The sequence below is a fragment of the Ictalurus furcatus genome, chromosome 18, assembly GCF_023375685.1.
Source record: "Ictalurus furcatus strain D&B chromosome 18, Billie_1.0, whole genome shotgun sequence".
Classification (NCBI taxonomy): domain Eukaryota; kingdom Metazoa; phylum Chordata; class Actinopteri; order Siluriformes; family Ictaluridae; genus Ictalurus; species Ictalurus furcatus.
In genome coordinates this window covers 3,385,454-3,405,444 of record NC_071272.1, presented here as the reverse complement: position 1 = coordinate 3,405,444, position 19,991 = coordinate 3,385,454, and the positions used below count along the sequence as shown (strand labels likewise).

At 40.6% G+C, this 19,991-nt stretch overlaps 1 protein-coding gene across 5 annotated transcripts in view; it reads left to right on the top strand.

The window, feature by feature from the left end:
* Positions 1–19,991, top strand: part of whrna (whirlin a) — a 109,775-nt gene that overhangs the window by 70,341 nt on the left and 19,443 nt on the right. For 4 of the 5 annotated variants that reach the window (XR_008388447.1, XM_053649488.1, XM_053649489.1 and 1 more), the window contains 2 exons: positions 3,611–3,647; positions 18,414–18,626. Coding sequence is in view for 4 of the 5 variants with exons in the window: in XM_053649488.1 (XP_053505463.1) it covers positions 3,611–3,647; positions 18,414–18,626 (250 nt within the window). In the remaining variant the exon portion in view is untranslated. The remainder of the gene's footprint in view (positions 1–3,610; positions 3,648–18,413; positions 18,627–19,991) is intronic. The other variant, XM_053649492.1, reaches the window with a different exon arrangement.

The following is a 19,991-nucleotide window of genomic DNA, read 5'->3' as shown; positions in this document are numbered from 1 at the left end:
AGTCTAAGTGTGTGTGAGTGGAGAATTTGTTTTTAAACCAATATTATTCCGAGGCAATGTAGAATATTACAGTGTCGTTGGTTTGGCTGATCATCCAGGTAACAACACACGGTATTAAGAATCAAGGGTATGTAAACTTTTGAACAGGGTAATTTTTATAAATTCAGCTGTTATCTTGTCTTGTGGACTATATGTAAACATCTCATGGGCAGTGGTGGCTTGGCAGTGGGCAGTGGAGGCTTGACGGTTAAGGCTCTGGGTTACTGATCAGAAGGTCGGGGGTTCAAGCCCCAGCACTGCTAAGCTGCCATTGTTGGGCCCTTGAGCAAGGCCCTTAACCCTCCCTGCTCCAGGGGGCGCTGTATCATGACTGACCCTGCGCTCTGACCCCAGCTTCCTGACATGCTGGAGTATGCGAAGAACAAAAATTTCACTGTGCATATGTATATGTGACCAATAAACACTCATTATCATTATCTGCTATGTGAAATAGTTTATTCAGGACAGGACTAAATAAAACAACAACATGGGATTTTTATGATCCCTCTTATTTTGTTAACAGCATTAAGATTTAGCAGATTCTGCAAGGGGTATGCAAACCTTCGGGCACAACTGTATACACTACATACAATATATGGCCAGTAGTTTGTGGACACCTGACCATCACACCCATATGTGCTTTTTGAACACGTACGTGCTTCCTCCAGCCACCACATCTAATCAAACTGCTGCTCATGCGTTGTACTTGAGGTGAATAAGGTGATATTTTGTGCTAATGTGCTACTATATACATTGTCTGTATTGTATATTATCGCTTACAAGCCTCACTGGCGACACTGATATCATCTGTTTTCTACCTGTCCAGTTTGTGAGCATTTTGTGTTATTTTCACTCCTGTCTCTGCCTGAGTAAACAGCCTGTGGGTGTTCGGGCGGTGTGTTTGTGCTTATAAATTGCCAATGCTATGCTTAGACATGCTGATTTAATTTGAGTCCTGAAGCTGCTCTAAGGTTGGGTTTAAATTCCCATTTTAAGAGTAGGCCTAGTGGTAGGTATTTCTCCTTGTATTTTTTCTAGCTCGCAACCCTCCAGTAACCCTGTGGCAGAAAAGAGTCGTGAAAATGCCGCAGCCTGCTCCCGGTGTCACAGCTGTATACTTTACTGAAGCTTGGAACCCAGATCAATGCCTTTTATTCCTCAGGCATCTCCCAGGTTTCATTTTAAAAGATGTGCGTCACCAAACGTAGTGGCTTATGCTCAGAGAGCGTGTTTTTGTCGGCAGGTCTATAAATACATGTGTGTGTGTGTGTGTGTGTGTGTGTGTGTGTGTTTGTAGAGAGGTGGTGGGTAAATTGCCCTTTGTGTCCAGTGCAAACACATTTCCCATCGGCTTTAATGGGACGTGGCTAATGGAAGTTTTGCTGTACTTGCAGGCCAGAGAAAAATGCAAGGTGGCATTTTATAAAAGGGACATTTATTAGCGTATTTCTTGGCTCAGTTGGAGTGAGGTACACCTACACAGAACAGGCCGTAGTCGCAGAGGACTAGTCGCATTCATACTGTTATGGTTTCATCAACATGGCAGAGTGGGGCTCATTATAATGCTGGAGAAGGAGTGTAGGATTCTCTCATTTGCCAACACACAGCAAATACTCGAACTCGAGTTCTTTTCTTCTCAAGGCTAACCGAGATCTGCAGCTCGATGCATTCCGAAGAACCATTTCTCAGAAACGTCTAGCCTTCGGTGTCAATGCAGATGATGTGTAGCGTTAAGTGTAGCAGAAGGTCCACAATGCAAGTGGAAAATATGGAAAATAACTGTGGTGGATGACGGAAGAATTCTTACCCTGGTAGAGAAAAGCCCCTTTACGACAGTTGGCCAGATCAAGAACGTTCTCCAGGAGATAGGTGTATCTCTGCCAAAGTCAACTATCAAGAGGAGAGAATGGAGAAGGAAAGGAGCTGCTCATGATACGACGTATACCTCCTCATATTATGGCATGGGTGTTTGGGGCTGCCATTGGAACTGGTTTGCTTGTATTTATCGATGTTGAATTCAGAAGTGTATAGGAACAGATTATTTGCTCAGATTCAGCCAAATGCTTGGACGGTGCTTCACAGTGCAGATGGACAATGACCCAAAGCATACTTCAAACCCAACCCTAGAATTATGGAAATTATGGAACCCTAGAATTATGGAATTATGGCGAAGAAGTGGAATCTGCAATGGCCAAGTCAATCACCTGACCTGAATCCAACTGAGCATGCAATTCACTTCCTGATGGCAAATCTGAAGGCGAAATGCCCCAAGAACAAGAATTAATTGAAGTCAGCTGCAGTAAATGCATGGCAGAGCATCAGCAGTGAAGAGACCCAGCGTCTGGTGATGCGTATGGGTTCCAGACTTCAGGCAGTCACTGACTGTAACCACATATAATTAAAAGGGGGGGGAACCACATATACCAAGTGCTGTAATTCCTACGTTCTTTCCCCTCAATTTGGATGTAAATATCATCGAATTGAAGATGAAAGTCTGCACTTCAAGATCATATTCATTGTTTCATTGCAACTCCAGTATACTCTAGTAGACCGCTAAAATACAGTAACTTTGTCATTGTCTAAATATGAACGGACCTGACTGTAAATACTGTATTAACCCGATCACTATGCCCCCGAAAAAAAATGTAATAAAAATTTGAAATTAAAAAAAAAAACAAAAAAAACCTTTTGTTTTGTTTTGTCCTATGGGATCCCAGTCTATTGCTCACCCCTAGTCTCAACCTGATGCCTTGTCAAACTTCCTGATAAGCTGAACTAAACTGATCTAAAAATAAACAAACACTTACTCTTATCTGTATTGGTATCTGTTTAGAATGCATCTGTTCATACAAGTAATGCATTAGTAATAGGTTACATCCCTAACATCTTCCCATCATTTTACAAGTTCACCGCCAACTTTAGAGATTCATCCCGAGCGTTTTTCCTACGTCCGATGGCGAATATCATTCCGCTAATAAAAAAAAAAAGATTAGGAAACGTGTCTCCACTGTGATCGATTTCTATCACGTGGCTAAAAGTCAAACACAGGATGTTCATTTAACTGTAGAATTTTAGTCGGAAATATGTAACTATGCACTGACTTTTGATGGCCCTTATGAAGATACCTTACGCCTAGTGTTTCTAATAATGGATGAAGATCAATTGCGTTAGGAGCAAGGTGATATAGTGGAAGGAATTCATAAAGTAGGGTATAAAAAAAAGAAAAATGGATGCATAAAGATTACTTTTAGTCATATCCTGGTGCCCAGAAATAAAATCTAATTGAATTGTAAGTTCAAAAGAATTCCATTATGTGATTGCAATGTGTGGCAATATAATTGCAGTATGAATTTTTCTTATTGTGCAGCCCTAGTACAATGCAAAACTGCCATTCTTTAATAATTACTGTTTCCCATCACTGTCTCAAGCATTATAGGTATATTTACACTGGGAGTTTTTTTGCTTTCTTTTATTTTTTTTTTCCACTTCTGGTTAGTCACTAGCCTTGAATTCTGCCAGAGTGTTTTTCTGCCACAGTATTGATTTCTCGTTATTTCTTTCTCTCCTGTAGTCTTTCTATGGATCAGGGGGCTTCAGCCTCAGGAAAGGTAAGTGCTGTGAGTTTCTCCATCTGAGTGCAATGTTCTCTTGTGTTTCTCTTGTTAACACGGCAATTTTCACAGCAGTGCTACCAAACTGAGGCATGTTTTTCCCACTTGTTATTACCTCGCTGCAATTAGCATTGTAGAGCTATTTTGAGTATCTGTGCCTCTAATTTGTGCTTCGAACTGTTTATGGTACAGCGTAGATTTGCTATAAAAGTGACTCCCGAAAATCTCGTGCATAAATAAAAGTCGAAAGAGCTCCAGTTTAGGGTTTCGGTTCGAGTCGTAAAATGGCCATCTGCTGTTGTGCTTGTCTAATCTAGCATATTGATATAGCGTCAGTGAAAACGAAGCTGTGGTGATGTATACTGGGTGTTTGGGCTGCATAATGGATTAGGTTCAGTCTGTTTGCAGTGCTTTAATGACTCAAATAATGCCAGTATGATAATGTTCTTGGCTAAATAACTAAAACGGGAATGGGGTCACGGTGACAGGTCATCGTCTGGAGTATTATAGACCGAACGATCTCAACATTAATGAATGAAGTCGAAATCGGCGCAATGTGAAATTCACAGATATTGTAGCTGTAATAAATTGTGGGTTATAGCTGTAGTTCCATAAATTAGAGGGTTTTGGTTTTTTCGAAAACACACTGCCAACTCAACAAAGCACTTTATCAGGGGGGAAAAAGTGGGAGGTTTAGACTGGCCAAGTCAGTCACCAGACTTTAACCCAGTTGAGCAGCATTTCACCTCCTTAAGAGGAGACTGAAGCGAGAAACCCCCTGAAACAAACAAACAACTGAAAGAGGCTGCTGGAAAAGCAACACGAAATCAGAAACCGACAATCTGGTGATGTCACTGAGTCGCAGGCGCGATGCAGTTATTTCAAGCAAGGGATATGCAACCAAATACGACGTGTTATTTACTGTAATTTACTTCGAGACTTGTCTGTTCCTATACTTTTGCTCACCTAAAAATTGGGCGGGCTGCTGCGAAAGGTTCTCTTTCATGTTGTTTACCACATGTAGATGTAAATACCAGGAAATAAAAGCTGAAATCTTAAACTCACGTATCATATCCAAGTTCGGATCTCAAACCCAAAAGTCTTTGGTGTATAACACAAACAAATGAGTTAGCCTTTATTTAGTTTAGTTTGCAGGGGACTGTACTGTATATACACAGTACTGTACTGTTTGGACAGACGACTAGAAAACATGCACTTTCATTCCATTCACTGCTTTCTTTTCATTACCAAGACCCCCCAATTAACAAACCCCCCCCATCCCACCCCATCCCCTTTAACAAGTGTGATGGACAGCCTTCAAGTAACTAAGAACCTTCAGGGGGAAACAAAAGTACATTCTGTTCTGGAAAAAAAAAAACAAAAAAACATGAATGTTCCAGGCTTTTAAAAAAGAAAAGAAAAATGAGAACCATAATGGAGCGAAGAAAACAAATGGAGAGAAAAGGGAGCGGTCAGGACGAGATAATGCACCACAAGGTGACCAGGTTCCGTGCAACTGCATGAGATTTCTGTGGAAAACAGCACTTAAAAGTGGTGCAGTCGACGAGCAGTGAGTTCTGTGGGTCGTGCCTGAATGTTTGAAATTTTTTTTGTTTGTTTGGATGTGTCACATTCCCCTTTCTACGTCCAGGGGTCAGAAAGGAGGATAACAAAAAAAATGGAGAGAGAGAGAGAGAGCTAGCTCCCGTCTCCAGGTCCCAGGGCAGGCACAAAGCACAGACACCAGATTTAAGTTTTCTTTTTCTTTAAACTGGTGGAAGGCAAACAAACAACAGGCTTCAGGAGGGTTAACGGACAAACCAACAAACAAAAATGTTCTTCCCTACAGGCTTTTGGACACACCCATCATCAAATTAAAAGAGAAAATAAAGACACAAGGGTTTCCCTCACGCCGTCTCTGGTCAAAAACAAGAACAAACAAAAGGTCAAATCAACTGGCTTTCCACTCCCTACAGATACTCCCACCATATAATGTTTAACAATAACCTATACCTAAAAACAAAGGAAAAGTAACCAAAACCAGGGCACGTGGCCCAGCACTAGGCTATATACAATTATATACACTACTTACAATATAGGCGTTTTCCCCAGGTACTCCGGTTTCCTCCCCCAGTGAGCTGACTGGCATGTCCGTATTGTATGAATGGGTGTGTAAATATAGAAAATGAATGGGACAAATCGTGACTATTTGGCGTCTCTGTAATATATTGCACTTCTTTTCAATGGATACGAATATTGTTTAGTGTGTAAATCAACCGACTCCATTATCACCCTAATGTAAATTGTTTTAAATATAGCCGCTGGGATTTCACACCATGATTTCAATGCCTGATTACAGTGATAAATAGCGCTCTCTTTAGAAGTGTACAAACATCTATTTCATTTTCCATAGGAACGTATTAAAGTCTCGGGGAAAACTTTTTTTAAAAAAAAAAAAAAAAACAAGAATTGCTCGAGTAATCGTAGATGTGCTTGCTGGTACGTTTTGATTAATTACAGGTCAGTGCTCAAATGTGAGCTACCATGGGGAAAACACACACAGATAATTGGCATAATCTTTAAAAGGAAGACGTCCCTTATGTAATTTCATTACAAAGCCCCCGTCAGACACTTTGTCTCTCCCCAGTGCATGCAATGAATTTAATTCAGCAGAAACTCACATGATGAAAGATTTAATAGAATCTACATGACCACCGTCACTGTTTGCACATTTCTGTCCAATTTTAAAGCTTTAAAGCAGGAGATAAAAGAACGGGATATAGGACTGCGTTGTGATGTGGTCAAAACACTACGAGTCAATGTAGTGTTTTTAAACAAGTAACAAAGATGTCACAGTCAATCTTTATTATCTGAACGCTGATATCTAGCTAGCACTTCTTTTTTTTTCCCCAGAAATATACATTTATTTATACACAAGAATTGTCTAATTGAATATGCGTAAATTTGCATGCTTAATCGAACCAAAAATCTAGTATCGGTTTCACTGTGAATATGCTTTTATGGACGTTTGCTGGAAAATCGTATACTTAAGTATTATTTTTGACTTATTTATACTTTACTTAAGAATTGAAATTGAATACTTTTTACATACCCGATAAGTCATCCAGCTAAATACTGTACGCTATATACTCACTGAGCACTTTACTCGGAACACTATGCTAATACTGGGGTAGGGCCTCCCTTTGTTATCAAAACAGCCTCAGTTCTTCACGGCATGGATTCCACAATATGCTGGAAACATTCCTTTGAGATCGTGGTTGACGTGATTGCGTCACGCAATCCCTGCAGATTTTTCCGGTGCACTTTCCCGCTGCGAATCTCTCATTCTATCACCTGCTGTTCAACCGGATTCAGATCCGGTGACTGGGAAAGCCAGTGAAGATCATTGAACTCATCGTCATGTTCATGAAAGCAGTTTGAGATGATGTTTGCTTTGTGACATGGCGCATTTTCATGCTGGAAGTAGCCATTAGATGATAAATTGTGTAAATCCTGGCCAAGAAGGGACGCACGTGGTCAGCAACAATACTCCAATAGGCTGAGGCATTCAATTGATGATTGATTGGCATTAACAGGCTCTAAGTGCGTTCCCGACAAGGCAGGTTGGGTTGACCTCGCTCATCAATAAGGCGTTTCCGTTCGCAGGACCTTCCGCTCACTGGATGTTATTGTATCATATCATGTATGAGTAAACTCTACAGACTGTTGTGCTGAGATGATATTTTTTTTCCTCATTCTGATGATTAATGTGAACGTTACCCAAAGCTGCCTCCCCGTATCTGTACGATTTTATGCATTTCAGTGCTGCCACACGATTGGCTGATTAGATAATTGCATGAACGAGCAGGTGTACAGGTGTTCCTAAAAAATTTTCACGAGTGTATATTTACAATTTTGCGCTCAAGTCTCCTTTACAGTGGACGAGTTCAACAAAACAGACTTTATATAAAACCCATAATGAACTTTCTTTTACTTTCACACTATCCGTCGTGACCCAGATGAGGACGGGTTCCCTTCTGAGTCTGGTTCCTCTCAAGGTTTCTTCCTCGTATCATCTTAAGGAGTTTTCCCTCACCACCGCCGCCACCGGCTCGCTCAATAGGGATAAACTCACACATTTAAAATCTGTATCCCGTGTTTATATGTTTCCGTAAAGCCGCTTTGAGACAGTGTCCATTGTTAAAAGCGCTATAGAGATAAAACTGAATTGAATTGAATATATCAGTTGAATAGGCACAGTTTAGAATCCAGTCATTTCAGGTTGGAATCCAATAAAGTTCATCAGTATAGAAAAATTATGAATGTAAGTTTAATTTACTAAGACGTCCCTATTGACTGTCCGTATTTACCCAAGTTAGCCTGGTTTCTTTGTTAATGTCGGGTTAGACTGCTATCGATTTCAGTAGCTAACATGATTGGCTAGGCAGCATTTTTTATTTATTGTTTTTCAAATTCTTGCTAATGTTCTAGTTAATAGTACAAACTTTTTAGGCAAAACGGTGTAGTTGCATTAAAACAAAAAGAATGTTCTAACAGTTTTACGATTAGCGATAGTTACCTTTCGAAATGTACTTTGACTTTTCGATACTTAAGTACATTCAAAAGTAGCAAATTTTTTACACTTTCATTTGAGTCAAATTTTGAAGCGACTTCCACTTTTAATTGAAGAAGATTTTTAAGATCTTATCTATACTTCCACTTAAGAATAATTCCTCAATACTGATGCTGAGTGGGTGGAGCTTAAACTCTGTATGCAGAGGACAAAATAAAAAATTTTTGTGTTGTTGAATCTTCATGTGTTTCTGTTGCATCATTGTGCAAGAAGACAAGTTATAGATGCGATTTATCCAAAAATCTGAAAAATGATTTATATGACCAAAATGGTCCTTTCTGTCTCTAGTGTCTTGCCTTTAACCGCGCCTTGATTCCTTTGAAGATGGAATGAGTCCCACTTGGTCGCACATATACAAACCCTCTTTCATATACTGTATTATTCTGCTTACTCCCAATCTTTGCTTTGACTTTGATCCCAATTCCTCAAATAAATCTTAATCATAAATCCACTTCCTCTTGCCAGTTTCCCTGAACAAAGCCAAATAACTCTGTGGGATATTTTTTGCTGAGTAAGACACTTATCTTTATAGATCACGCTGTGAAATTGCATGTCTGAGGAGAGAGGCTCAACTGGACTGAGGCTCCTTTGCCAGCCTACTACAGCTTTAACCTTCACTATACAGAAGTATCTTAAAGGAAATGGAACATCGATTTGCAGAAAATTGCATCTTCTTGCACGCCCTTTGAAGACAGCTGAACATTTACACACGGGGCCTTTGTGTTTCCTTTCATCAGGTGTGAAAAAAATGATACGTACTCTGTGTCCTTGTCCACGAAAATTGGCTCCGATAGATTCACCTTCCTGTGCTAATTTTTTTTAATTCTGTCCTTCTGATTCTGAAATATTGCACAGATCATAGTCTCAGTTGTGCTGAAATAGAGATTTATTGGCAGAAAATCTTGGAGAATGTGTTGGTTTGCTGGCATTAATGCTGCAAAATGAAAGAGGATAAATGTGCATAATCTCTATGACCCTTTCCAATCTGGTTTTCGCCTGTTCCACAGCACTGAAACGGCTCTCTTGAAGGTTATTAATGAACTCATCCTCTCTGCCGACTCTGGATTTCTCAGTATTCTGGTCTTGCTTGACCTGAGCTCTGCTTTTGGCACTGTATGCCACAAAACACTCCTTTCCCGACTTTCAGATATTGGTATTACTGGCACTGCTCTCTCCTGGTTTACTTCCTAGTTCACTAACAGACAATATTTCATCTCTATTAAGAAGAACAGATCCCCTACTGCTCCTCTCACTCAGGGTATCCCCCAGGGTTCTGTACTAGGTCCACTACTGTTCATAATTTACCTTCTCCCACTAGGACAGATCATCCGTCGTCGTGGTCTCAGTTATCACTGCTATGCTGATGACACCCGGATGTATACGTCCGCACGTTTTGATGAAACACGTGCCATCAGCTCATTAACTGCCTGTATCGATGATGTACACATTTGGTTAAACAGTCATTTCCTCAAACATCACTGCTGTCTTGCGTCTACGTCACATTGCACGACTTCACCCCGTTCACTGTACCAAACGGTACAGCGTTTAATCATAGACCAAGCTTATCTTAAGCTCAGAAATTTCTATGGATAAAACTATGAACATGTACGAATTAAAGGGCCGTATTCAGATTCGGTGACTAAAGTCCAAACGTTACATCAAAATGTACACTGGGAAAGTTACTCGTATTCAGAAATGGGTTAAGCGGGTGCTTTAGTTGGTTTTGTCAGCTCCCCATTCCTCCAAGATTGTCAGTTTTCTTGAGTACACAATACAGTAGCACATATATCACTGCCTTTAAGCACACTTTAAAAACAAGTGCCTTTAATCCCCATAAAATAATCAGGGACAGAAAACGTGAGCTAAAGAAGAAAGTCGCATTTAATTTTTCCTGTCAGATGTAATATGTCGTACCACGAAAGCAAGAGACTGTTTAAAAATGAACCATAATAAACACTAATATGATGATTTATATGAAGGGGAAGATGGCAAGTGTATAAGTCTATAGGAGTGTAGTATATCGATGGTACAGTATATTGCTGCATGAGTAATCCTAAATGTTATGATCACATTAATTACTGCAATTTTGATTTAATTGAACAATATAGCCACTCTCCTCAGTTGGCAGCTTAGAAAATAGCACTTGACCCAGGATATTTTCCAATACCGAATCGAGGTCATGAATACATAATTTATGCGCGATATGAAGGTTGAATTAATTACATAATGCCAGTGTTTTTGTGGTTTGAAGTATAAGCTGACCACGCACTAATCTGCAACTCTGCTGCTATTGTTGTCGGTCCTTGGAGATAAGCAGTGTCTCAGATTAACAACTTTTCTTGTGTGTGTTTAATGTTGGCCTTAAATTGAACTCCATTGTTTTTGAGTGCATTTACATCCCAGAACATGAATTTCAGCATGCCATATTGCGGTTAGATCAAACTGCCCATTACACTGGGCACGTTTTATCTACAGGAGAACTCATTAAAACACAGGCATTATTTTATTCAATCAAGAATTGTGAAATGGAAACACACAAAGCAGCCTCCATCGGTAATGTGTACGCATTATGATTTCATGACCTCAGTTGAGTATCCCTGTGTGCACAGTGTACTAGGTATGTGCTTCAGATAAGTTCAGATAATCCAGCCACTTCTACAGCACCATTCCTTTTTCTCATACATGAATAAGCGTTGTGCTTTTTTACTATTGCTAGTACAAAATAGACTATATCTACTTTACTATATATATATATATATATATATATCAAGTGCTATTTTGTAAGCTGGCAGACAATATCGAGTAGAAGCTATATTTTTAAGACAGCTAATAGAATAATTACAATTAGGACCATTCATGCAGCCTCAAACTATCATTTCATTCAACCTAGACTCAAGGTGACAGCGAGAGCATTAAATTTAATCATGTACCTTTTTTGTGCCAGGTCAGCATTAATGCATTGATCAATAATTTAGAGACCGAGAAAGTCAAAAGCAGAGCCTACAGGATACTGATGTGGATATTTATGAATTAGTAGATACACAGGAGATTATAGGAGACGGTAGATGCACACACAGAATGAATGTGATGTCATAGCTTAATGGAACAGTTCAGAGAGTAATGAAATCGACACACTCCTCCCCCCGACGACCCCCCCCCCCCCCCGACCCCCCCTTAGTCCAAATGTAGTTTATCAACAAAGGTTGATACAACACTGTGCAAACGACACACATAAATCATCGCACCCTTGCCTTAATAGCTATTATTTAGTTTATTAAGTAGTACCATTTGTAATTTTTTTTTGCCTTTAGGGTTTAAAATTACAAAGAAGCAATTTGAGTAAAAAAAAAAAAAGTAGTAATTTTGATAAGGAAAGTAAACTTAATAGAGAGGACTCTGTAGAAGACAGATAAATAGCAACGGCGTGCTTGTTGATGATAGAAGCACGCATAGTCGCTGTCATGTATAATGTGTTAAGTAATCTCAATGACCAGACAGGGGTGTAATCCTCACTCACTTTGTGTAGAGTGGCAGAATACAAATGCTCTTGTTAGCATCCAACACCTCCCTCCTTCCAAACTTTTCTCCAGTACCATCGAATTTTTGTTCCTGCACTATAGCAGCATGTTCTCGTTATCATGTTTGATGTCATGACAGTTTACACCACATGCTGATGTTTGCTAGGTGTGCTCAAGTTAGCACCTGTTTGTTTGTTTGTTTTTACACACACACACACACACACACACACACAGTATTTTTACACACACACACACACGCATGCTCAGTCCGCAAGGAATTGTGGGTCGCAACAGCAGCATCTCGAATCTCCCAGGAAATAGCAGCAGGAAAGGAAAAGCACGTGTACGGCATGTAGATCGGCATGCTTACGACAACCTCGTATACAGGAATATTCCGATCCCTGTGCGCTTATCCATCCATCCATCCATCCATCCTCTACCACTTACTCCTTCTTCAGGGTCACGGGAACCTGGAGCCCATCCCAGGGAGCATCGGGCACAAGGCGGGGTACACCCTGGACAGGGTGCCAGTCCATCGCAGGGCACAATCACATACACACTCACACACCCATTCATACACTACGGACACTTTAGACACGCCAATCAGCCTACCATGCATGTCTTTGGACTGGGGGAGGAAACCGGAGTACGCGGAGGAAACCCCCACAGCACGGGGAGAACATGCAAACTCCGCACACACATGGCCCCGGCGGGAATCGAATCCCGGAGCCTGGAGGCGAACGTGCTAACCACTAAGCCACTGTGCCTGTGCGCTTATACATCGTATTCAGTATATGGTTGCAACCAGAATATAGACCTTAAACGGAATTTGATGTGCATGTAAACGTAGTCACAGACTCTTTAAAAGAGACTTTCATTCGTAACCAGATGTGTGAAGTATACTCTCAGTCTTGTCCTCGTGCACCTGACTATTCCATGCCATTTGTTATTGATCGAGTCTCGGTTTGACCTGTTTTGTTTACTGTCCTTTACCATGCCCAGTTAATTCTGTTTGCCGACTATGGCCTGTTTGACCGTGAACCTGCCTCTTATTTTGGATTTGTTTGCCTGGTTTCATTAAAACTTTTTTTTGCTTTTCCTGCAACTGCAACTGTCTTCCCCTCCATTACGTGACAGACACCCTAAGGAATTTTTCATTTGCCCTCCATCATTCCCAGGAAATATGTTGTTGCATGTAAGCATTTACGGTTTCATGGGGTGTAAAAATGAGGTTGGATGAGGGTTGTTGAATCCATTTCTCATCCATTACCAGAAAAACTAAAGAACTTTCAGACAAATGCTTGTTGACTTGCACAGATCAGGTAATTGATATAAGCAGTTACGAAAATGATTAAGCACAAATTAGGGCCATGATATTTCGATGTAAAATTTCATGTCTGAAACAGTTGGAAATTTCTCAGGAACCGGATCAAACTTTACAGTTTTAGAATGACACACTCCTTGTAGTTTTGAGATTTTTAAAATCAATTCTCAAACAGCAAAAAGCTGTTTGAAAGCATTGCAGGAAAGACGCTTTCACCAAATGCAGCACCTGAACTTCACCAAGCCTCATTAGAACTACAGTTGGCTTTGTGTCGCGGTTAAATGAAACCGATGTCAAACAATTTGCACATCTTCAGACTGTTTGCTGACAAAAGAGGATTACGTACAAGGAAGAGCAGCTGCTGTAAAATATGGTGGTGGATCATTGTTGCTTTGGGGCTGGTTGGTGATCCAGAGTGTTTCATGAAGAACTCATGAATTCTCCTTGCATCCGCCTTCATTTGTCGCTCTACTACTTCCAAGTGATGGCCGTGGCAGGTGAACGTGTTGGTTTTATGGACGCACTTTGACAGACACGACTTGGTATAAACCTTCTGTTCTTTATTGCTTGAAGTGGTGTTAAAGTTGATTTCCGATGTTGAGGTAACAAATATGATAACTATCTGGTGAATCATGTAGGGAAACATGGTCAAAGAATTTTATCGCCCACGTTCTCCTGACAACATTTTTTTTTTCCCATTACATTTCCACACTGCCCCTTCCTGTCACTCAGCCAAAAGTGTTTATTATTACCAATTTAATCCAAAAACAATATTAACATATAATGCTTACTTTTTGGCTTGTGTTGCTTGCATAACTTAAAAATATATCCATATAAAAGACAACAAAACATTGTAAAATGACTGCGACACTATTACCAGGATATGGTAACCTGGAAGGAGGTCCAGATTTAGCCATAGATAGAGCTGTGAAGAACATGATGAGTCAAACATACGTCCAAATCAACACAGAAACGGTTAAAACGTCCGGGAAAAAAAATCCGTTCTCGCAATGACCATCTCAGTCTCTGGATCTGAACCGTGATATTCTACGGAACGGAAGACGGAAGTCCACATGCGCAATCCTGAAAATATAAGAGACCTTAAAATGTCCAGGTCCATTTACAAATGTCTCCAACCTCGTTAGATATTACAGGAGAATATTCTAGTGCTGTTATTGTCTCCAGGACAGGTGTGACCGAATATTAAATGTAAATGCTGATCATTTTGTAGAAAAAAAAAAAGCCAAACATTGCAATGTCCGTGTATCCTTGAGCTGAGCTATATGTTCGTTCTAGAGTTAATTGAACATGGTAAAAAAAAAATAATAATAAATGAATCCCTGACTCTGCAGGCTAGGACAATCACCTCTTTTTTTTTTTTTTTTTTTGTGCTTCAGACAATATATTTTAGTGGTAGCTATGAGGATGTAAAGACTCAAATCTCTTTCAGCGGCTTTCTGCTTCTGCCATCAACAACTCTTTTTCCCCTTCATTACACTTAATAGAGGAAAGTTACCCATGCGATCCTCCGAATAAAGCAGATGTCTATGATGTGAATACTTCACTTCAACACAATTGAATTTCAGCAGAGCACAGCAACGTGCTCTGCTGAACGCGAAGAGAGTTCAGACTTTATGCTTTCGGTGTCATCCCGAGGAACGTCACCGGAGCCACGTCGTTTCGCTTTGCCATGCTTCGACATATCGACCAGCAATTCAACCTCGTCATGACTAAAAAGTGTGCCAGTTTAATGGGACCATTAGCAAAGGAAGATTGTGGATAATGTTGTGTTACAGATGGCAGGCAATCGATCTGATCTTAGCCGTCACCTTTCTTATGAAATGATATCAGTTGTGGTTCTGCTCTGTTTATCGATCAAGTCCACTGACACGTCTGCTTTTGTAAATAAGACTGAAGGCTTAAACGGGATGTTTCTTGCGTTTAAAATTGACAGTTTATAGTCCCTAAGTATATATCCCACTAGGAACATTGGTTAGAATATGTTAAACCGTACTTGAAATAAGGATTAAAACTCAACAGATGTGCTGTTCTAGGAAAACTTACGGTTCCGACGTGCTGGCACTGGAGACTTCTTCCCTAAATGTAAAAGAAACATCTTGGATAAATAGCAACCGGGTTGTTGTTGTTGTTGTTTTTTCCAGTTTGTTATTATCCTTAGTTTATGCTTAGTGTCTGCCAAAACAAGTGCCAGTGAATGAGTTGTTGCTATGGAAAGGATAACATATTAGAACAAGCACATTAATAGAAACCCGTGATTATGGCTGGGCGCAATATGTATACGGAAATAAATATCATCGCAATACTACACTAAAGACATTTCTACACTACACGATATGTATCACTAGATACAGTTTTGCTGACAAACTGCCAGCAAAACACTGGTGGCACTTTTATTTAATGTCTAGAGAAACGAAGTTATTTAACAAGAAAATAATAAAATTTTTACCATTTTAATTTATTAGTGCTTAGTGGTTAGAACGTTTGCGATGGGTTGGCACCCTGTCCAGGGTGTCCCCCAGATTTTATTAAGATCTAGTTGATTGCTTCCAATCTGTGCATGTATTTAAAAAAAAAAAAAAAATACGATACTGGATATATATCTCAAAAGTCTATTACATGGTTTACCACAATATTGATCGTATAATCGCCATGCAGACTATTTCAGTTTGACATTTATCAGAAGTCCAGTTCTTCTTTCCAGTATGATGCGGCTTGTGCGTTGTACAGGACGGATCTGCTTTTGACTTTTCTTTACACAGTACCATGGTTTGCATGTGGAATGCCATGCAGCTGGAATTTTGATATTAGGGATAGAATATATAGTGCCCAGATTTCACAAAAGGCCCACCGAGAGTGAGTGTGAGGGCTTAGATCGTTTCTCCAATGCAGACAAGCCAGCATGCATGCCCTTGTTGTCTGTATTGATCAAGCTCAAATCAGCACTCTTTCTTTTGTCTGTTTAATAAAGCAGGTGATCTTTCTGCCTGATAGTGCCCACTTAAAAAAAACAAACAAAAAAAAAAAACACAGCGAAAAATAGGAGCCAATTGCCAATTCAAGTTAATAGAGGGTATTTTTGAGAGAGAGAGACAGTGGGAGAGGGGGGTTGCTTATCACAGACAGATAAAGGCACATCTCCAAAGCTGTTTTGTTGACAGCGAATGAGATGTTGTTACAGCTGGACTCATATGCTACATTAAGGTACAATGACCCTAATAAATGGTAAAAGAACGTAGTGTGGCAATATACCTAGAACATGCCGTTTATTGATCATGGCACTGAATATAATTGGAAAAGGCTGTAATAATGTGTAGGCCACACTGGAATACAGATACAGTCAACTATAGAATAATATGAGCCCTTTATAAAAAACGAACAAAAACGTGTATATATACTATATGAAACAAATACATACAATAAATGACATTTTGAGTTTAACACATAAGGATCCAGTATAGTTATTTAAGAATAATAGCACGCACTTACGTCCTGTAATGTCTAATAAGGTTAGAGACCGGTGTTAAAAGGATCTTCACCCCTCCTCCTTTGCATGACATTTAAGCTTCTTTATTTTCTTATATATGTGCACGTGTGCAGGCGTATTCCGTTCACACCATTGGTTTTCCATAGGGTTCAAATCCGGAGACTGGGACGCCTGTCAGAAAACACTGATTTTATATCCACCAAACAACCACCTAAGATTAAATCCTGGTAGAGGCAACCTCATTTTGGCTGAAGTATACTATAGGTACAAGGGAATTCAAGATGCTATTCAAGATAGGAAAAACATCACTCCTGCCCTACTGGATGACCAAATACATTACTCACAATTTACATTTATTTACAGGTTTACAAGTCAGAAGCACATAATTGTATAGGATGTGTTGTTATGCCATAGCCTTAAGATTTACCTTCACTGGTATTACCGGGTGCAAACGTTCCAGCATGACAATGCCCCTCTGCACATAGCGAGGTCTATGAAGGCCAAGGTTGGCCAAGCTGGAAGAACTCAGGTGGCCTGCACAGAGCCCTGACCTCAACCCCACTGATTACCTTCTGGATGAACTTGAACGCAGACTGCGCCCCAGGCGTTCTCACCTGACAAATCCTCACATCCATGCTCCAGAATCTAGAGGAAAGCCGTTTCCTGAGAAGTGGAGGCTATTATAACGGCAAAGCAGGGACTAAATCTTGAACGAGATGTTCAGAAATCACATACTAATGTTACAGTCAGGTGTCCACAAACATTTGGCCATATAGTGAATCATTCTTCACAAAAGCCCCGAACCACCCTACCAAAAATAACAGTAGAAGAGGGAAAGTGTGTGTATATATTTATTTGTTTATTTTCTACAAAAAAGGGAAAAGATATGAATGCTGTTGGTGAGATGAAGGCTCCTCAGAAGGCAGCATTTTATGTACACATAAAGAAGCAGGCAGACGGCTTCGTCTCGCTCTCTCTCATCCTCTCATGGCTGGAAACTTTAAGGTTTTTGGTTTTGATTGAGCAGCTAATTTAAAAAGCTCCCTCTGAGGAGGCAGACGACAGTGAGGGGAGGATGACTAGGAAGAGCAGAATAGAGATGTGCGCTTCAGTGAAATATCATCTTTTCCATTTAAGATTGAATGACCTCTCAGTGGAGCTGTTGAAAACAGATCTTTCATATATTCTCAGGGAGCTGGAAGCGAGCCAGCAGGTGATCTGGATGACAAGAATATAATTCGTTGTTTGTTGCCAAAATTCTAATTTCTAACCAGAGGGAGCCTTTTAGACGGCAGCCGTAAAGATCTGCAGAAACAAAAGAAAAATGGGTGTTTTTTCAGTTCGTGGAATCAGCATGCTTGTATTTTATTTGATTTAAATGTTGTATTTAATCTATGCAATTAATATGTTACAAATGGGGATGGGCCACGGTGGCTTAGTGGTTAGCATGGTTGCCTCGCACCTCCAGGGTTGGGGGTTTGATTCCCGCCTCCGCCCTGTGTGCGTGGAGTTTGCATGTTCTCTCCGTGCTTCGGGGGTTTCCTCTTGGCACACCAGTTTCCTTCCCCAGTCCACAGACATGCACAGTAGACTGGATCACTATCACAACCCTGTGCCCCGAGTCCCATGGGATAGGCTGCAGGCAGGCTTCCGCATGATCCTCTGTAGGATAAGCGGTACAGAAAATGGATGGATGTTACAAATGGAGGTTTGTTCTTAATTCATGCATTCACTGATTCCCTTAAACCTTTTTTCTTTATTATCTTTCTGTCCACAACTCCAGACGGGTTTTTATAAAGGAGTAGCCGGTTCGCAGGTGACTCTTTCCAGTCTGGTGAACCAGAGCAGGGCCATGCTGGACGAACAGGCCAGACACCTCCTAACTGAGCCTGAGAGACAGACCATGAGCTATTACATCCAGGAATATCGCAACGGACACATTGGAGTCGAACAGCTGGTCATGGCATTGTTTGAGCTCCTCAACACACATGCCAAGGTTTGTCTGTGTGAAAGGTTTTATTGATTGTCTTGCTTCTGCAATCTAGTGGCTACATGCCTTAATCCTCTTGTGATCCTTGGATCAGTTCCACCCCGTAACCATCACATCCATTTGATTTCCAAACACTCAGATATTTACTACTAGTCATATAAGCTGTGATTTCATTTTCCTCATGGAATATATAGACAATCTCTTTGTTGGCTCACAGCCGAGTACATCTCATACTAAAATCATAGATAGCCTTAACCTCAAATAAGCCACAACTTTGCTTGTTAGTGTTCCGTTGAAGGTACAGTTACCTCCTACCCAGCATTAGTCCTTGCCAAGTTTCAAATCTACTCTCAGATTTACTTCTTGATGTTGTTGAAAGTCCTTGTTGAAGGATCCAACCGGGCCCAAATCATAACCTCGTGACAGAGGCGACCAGGTTTTGACTAAAGCATGCTGGTACAACACAATTAAAGATGCTACACTATATGGCAAAAAGCTTGTGGCCACCTGACCATTACACCCTTATGTGATCCTTCACCAAACTGTTGCTGCAGAGTTGAAAGCACGCAGGTGTATAGGATGTGTTCATATGTTGTAGCATTACAATTTCCTTTCACTGGAACTAAAGAGCTCAAAAATGTTCCAGTATGACAGTGCCCCTGTGCACAAAGCGAGGTCCATAAACTAAATAAAATTCCAATGAACTGGAATGCTGACTGCACCCCAGGCCTCCTTGCCCAATACCGGTGCCTGACCTCACTAATGCTCTTGTGGTTGTAAGGACAAATCCCTACAGCCACGCTCCAAAATCTAACAGAAAGCCTTCCCAGAAGAGTGGAGGTTATTATAACAGCAAAAGGGGGACAAAATCTGGAACAAGATACAGCAAGGACATATAGGTGTGACGGTCAGGTGTCCACAAAATTTTGGTCAGATAAAGTATGACGTATGAAATGAATCAGCTTACACGTAAGATAAGCTTATAGCTGTGGGTTCATTAGCAGTTGCAGAGACCAGTCCACTAGTTGAAAAGAGCATGTATCGTGCTGCAGGGTGCACATCATTTTCCCCAATCCCACTCGGGCCACTTTTGAGGATGGCTGTCGCAGCTAATTTAGAGCGTTTCAAAGTCATTTCGAACATTCTGAGCAGTCGAACATGATGGTTCAACTCCCGGGTCATTAGGGACTTTAAGCAGCAGCCGCGAATGGAACGGCTTCGGCGACCGGAAGCAAGCTGTTACGCCGCCGTAGCCGAGAACGTAAAAATCACTAAGCAACCGTAAACAAGACGGCACAACGCAGCATCCAGTCATTTCTGAAAACCCTCCCAGACTCTGCCGTAGACTTAGCTTGCTCCCTTTAAGGAAGG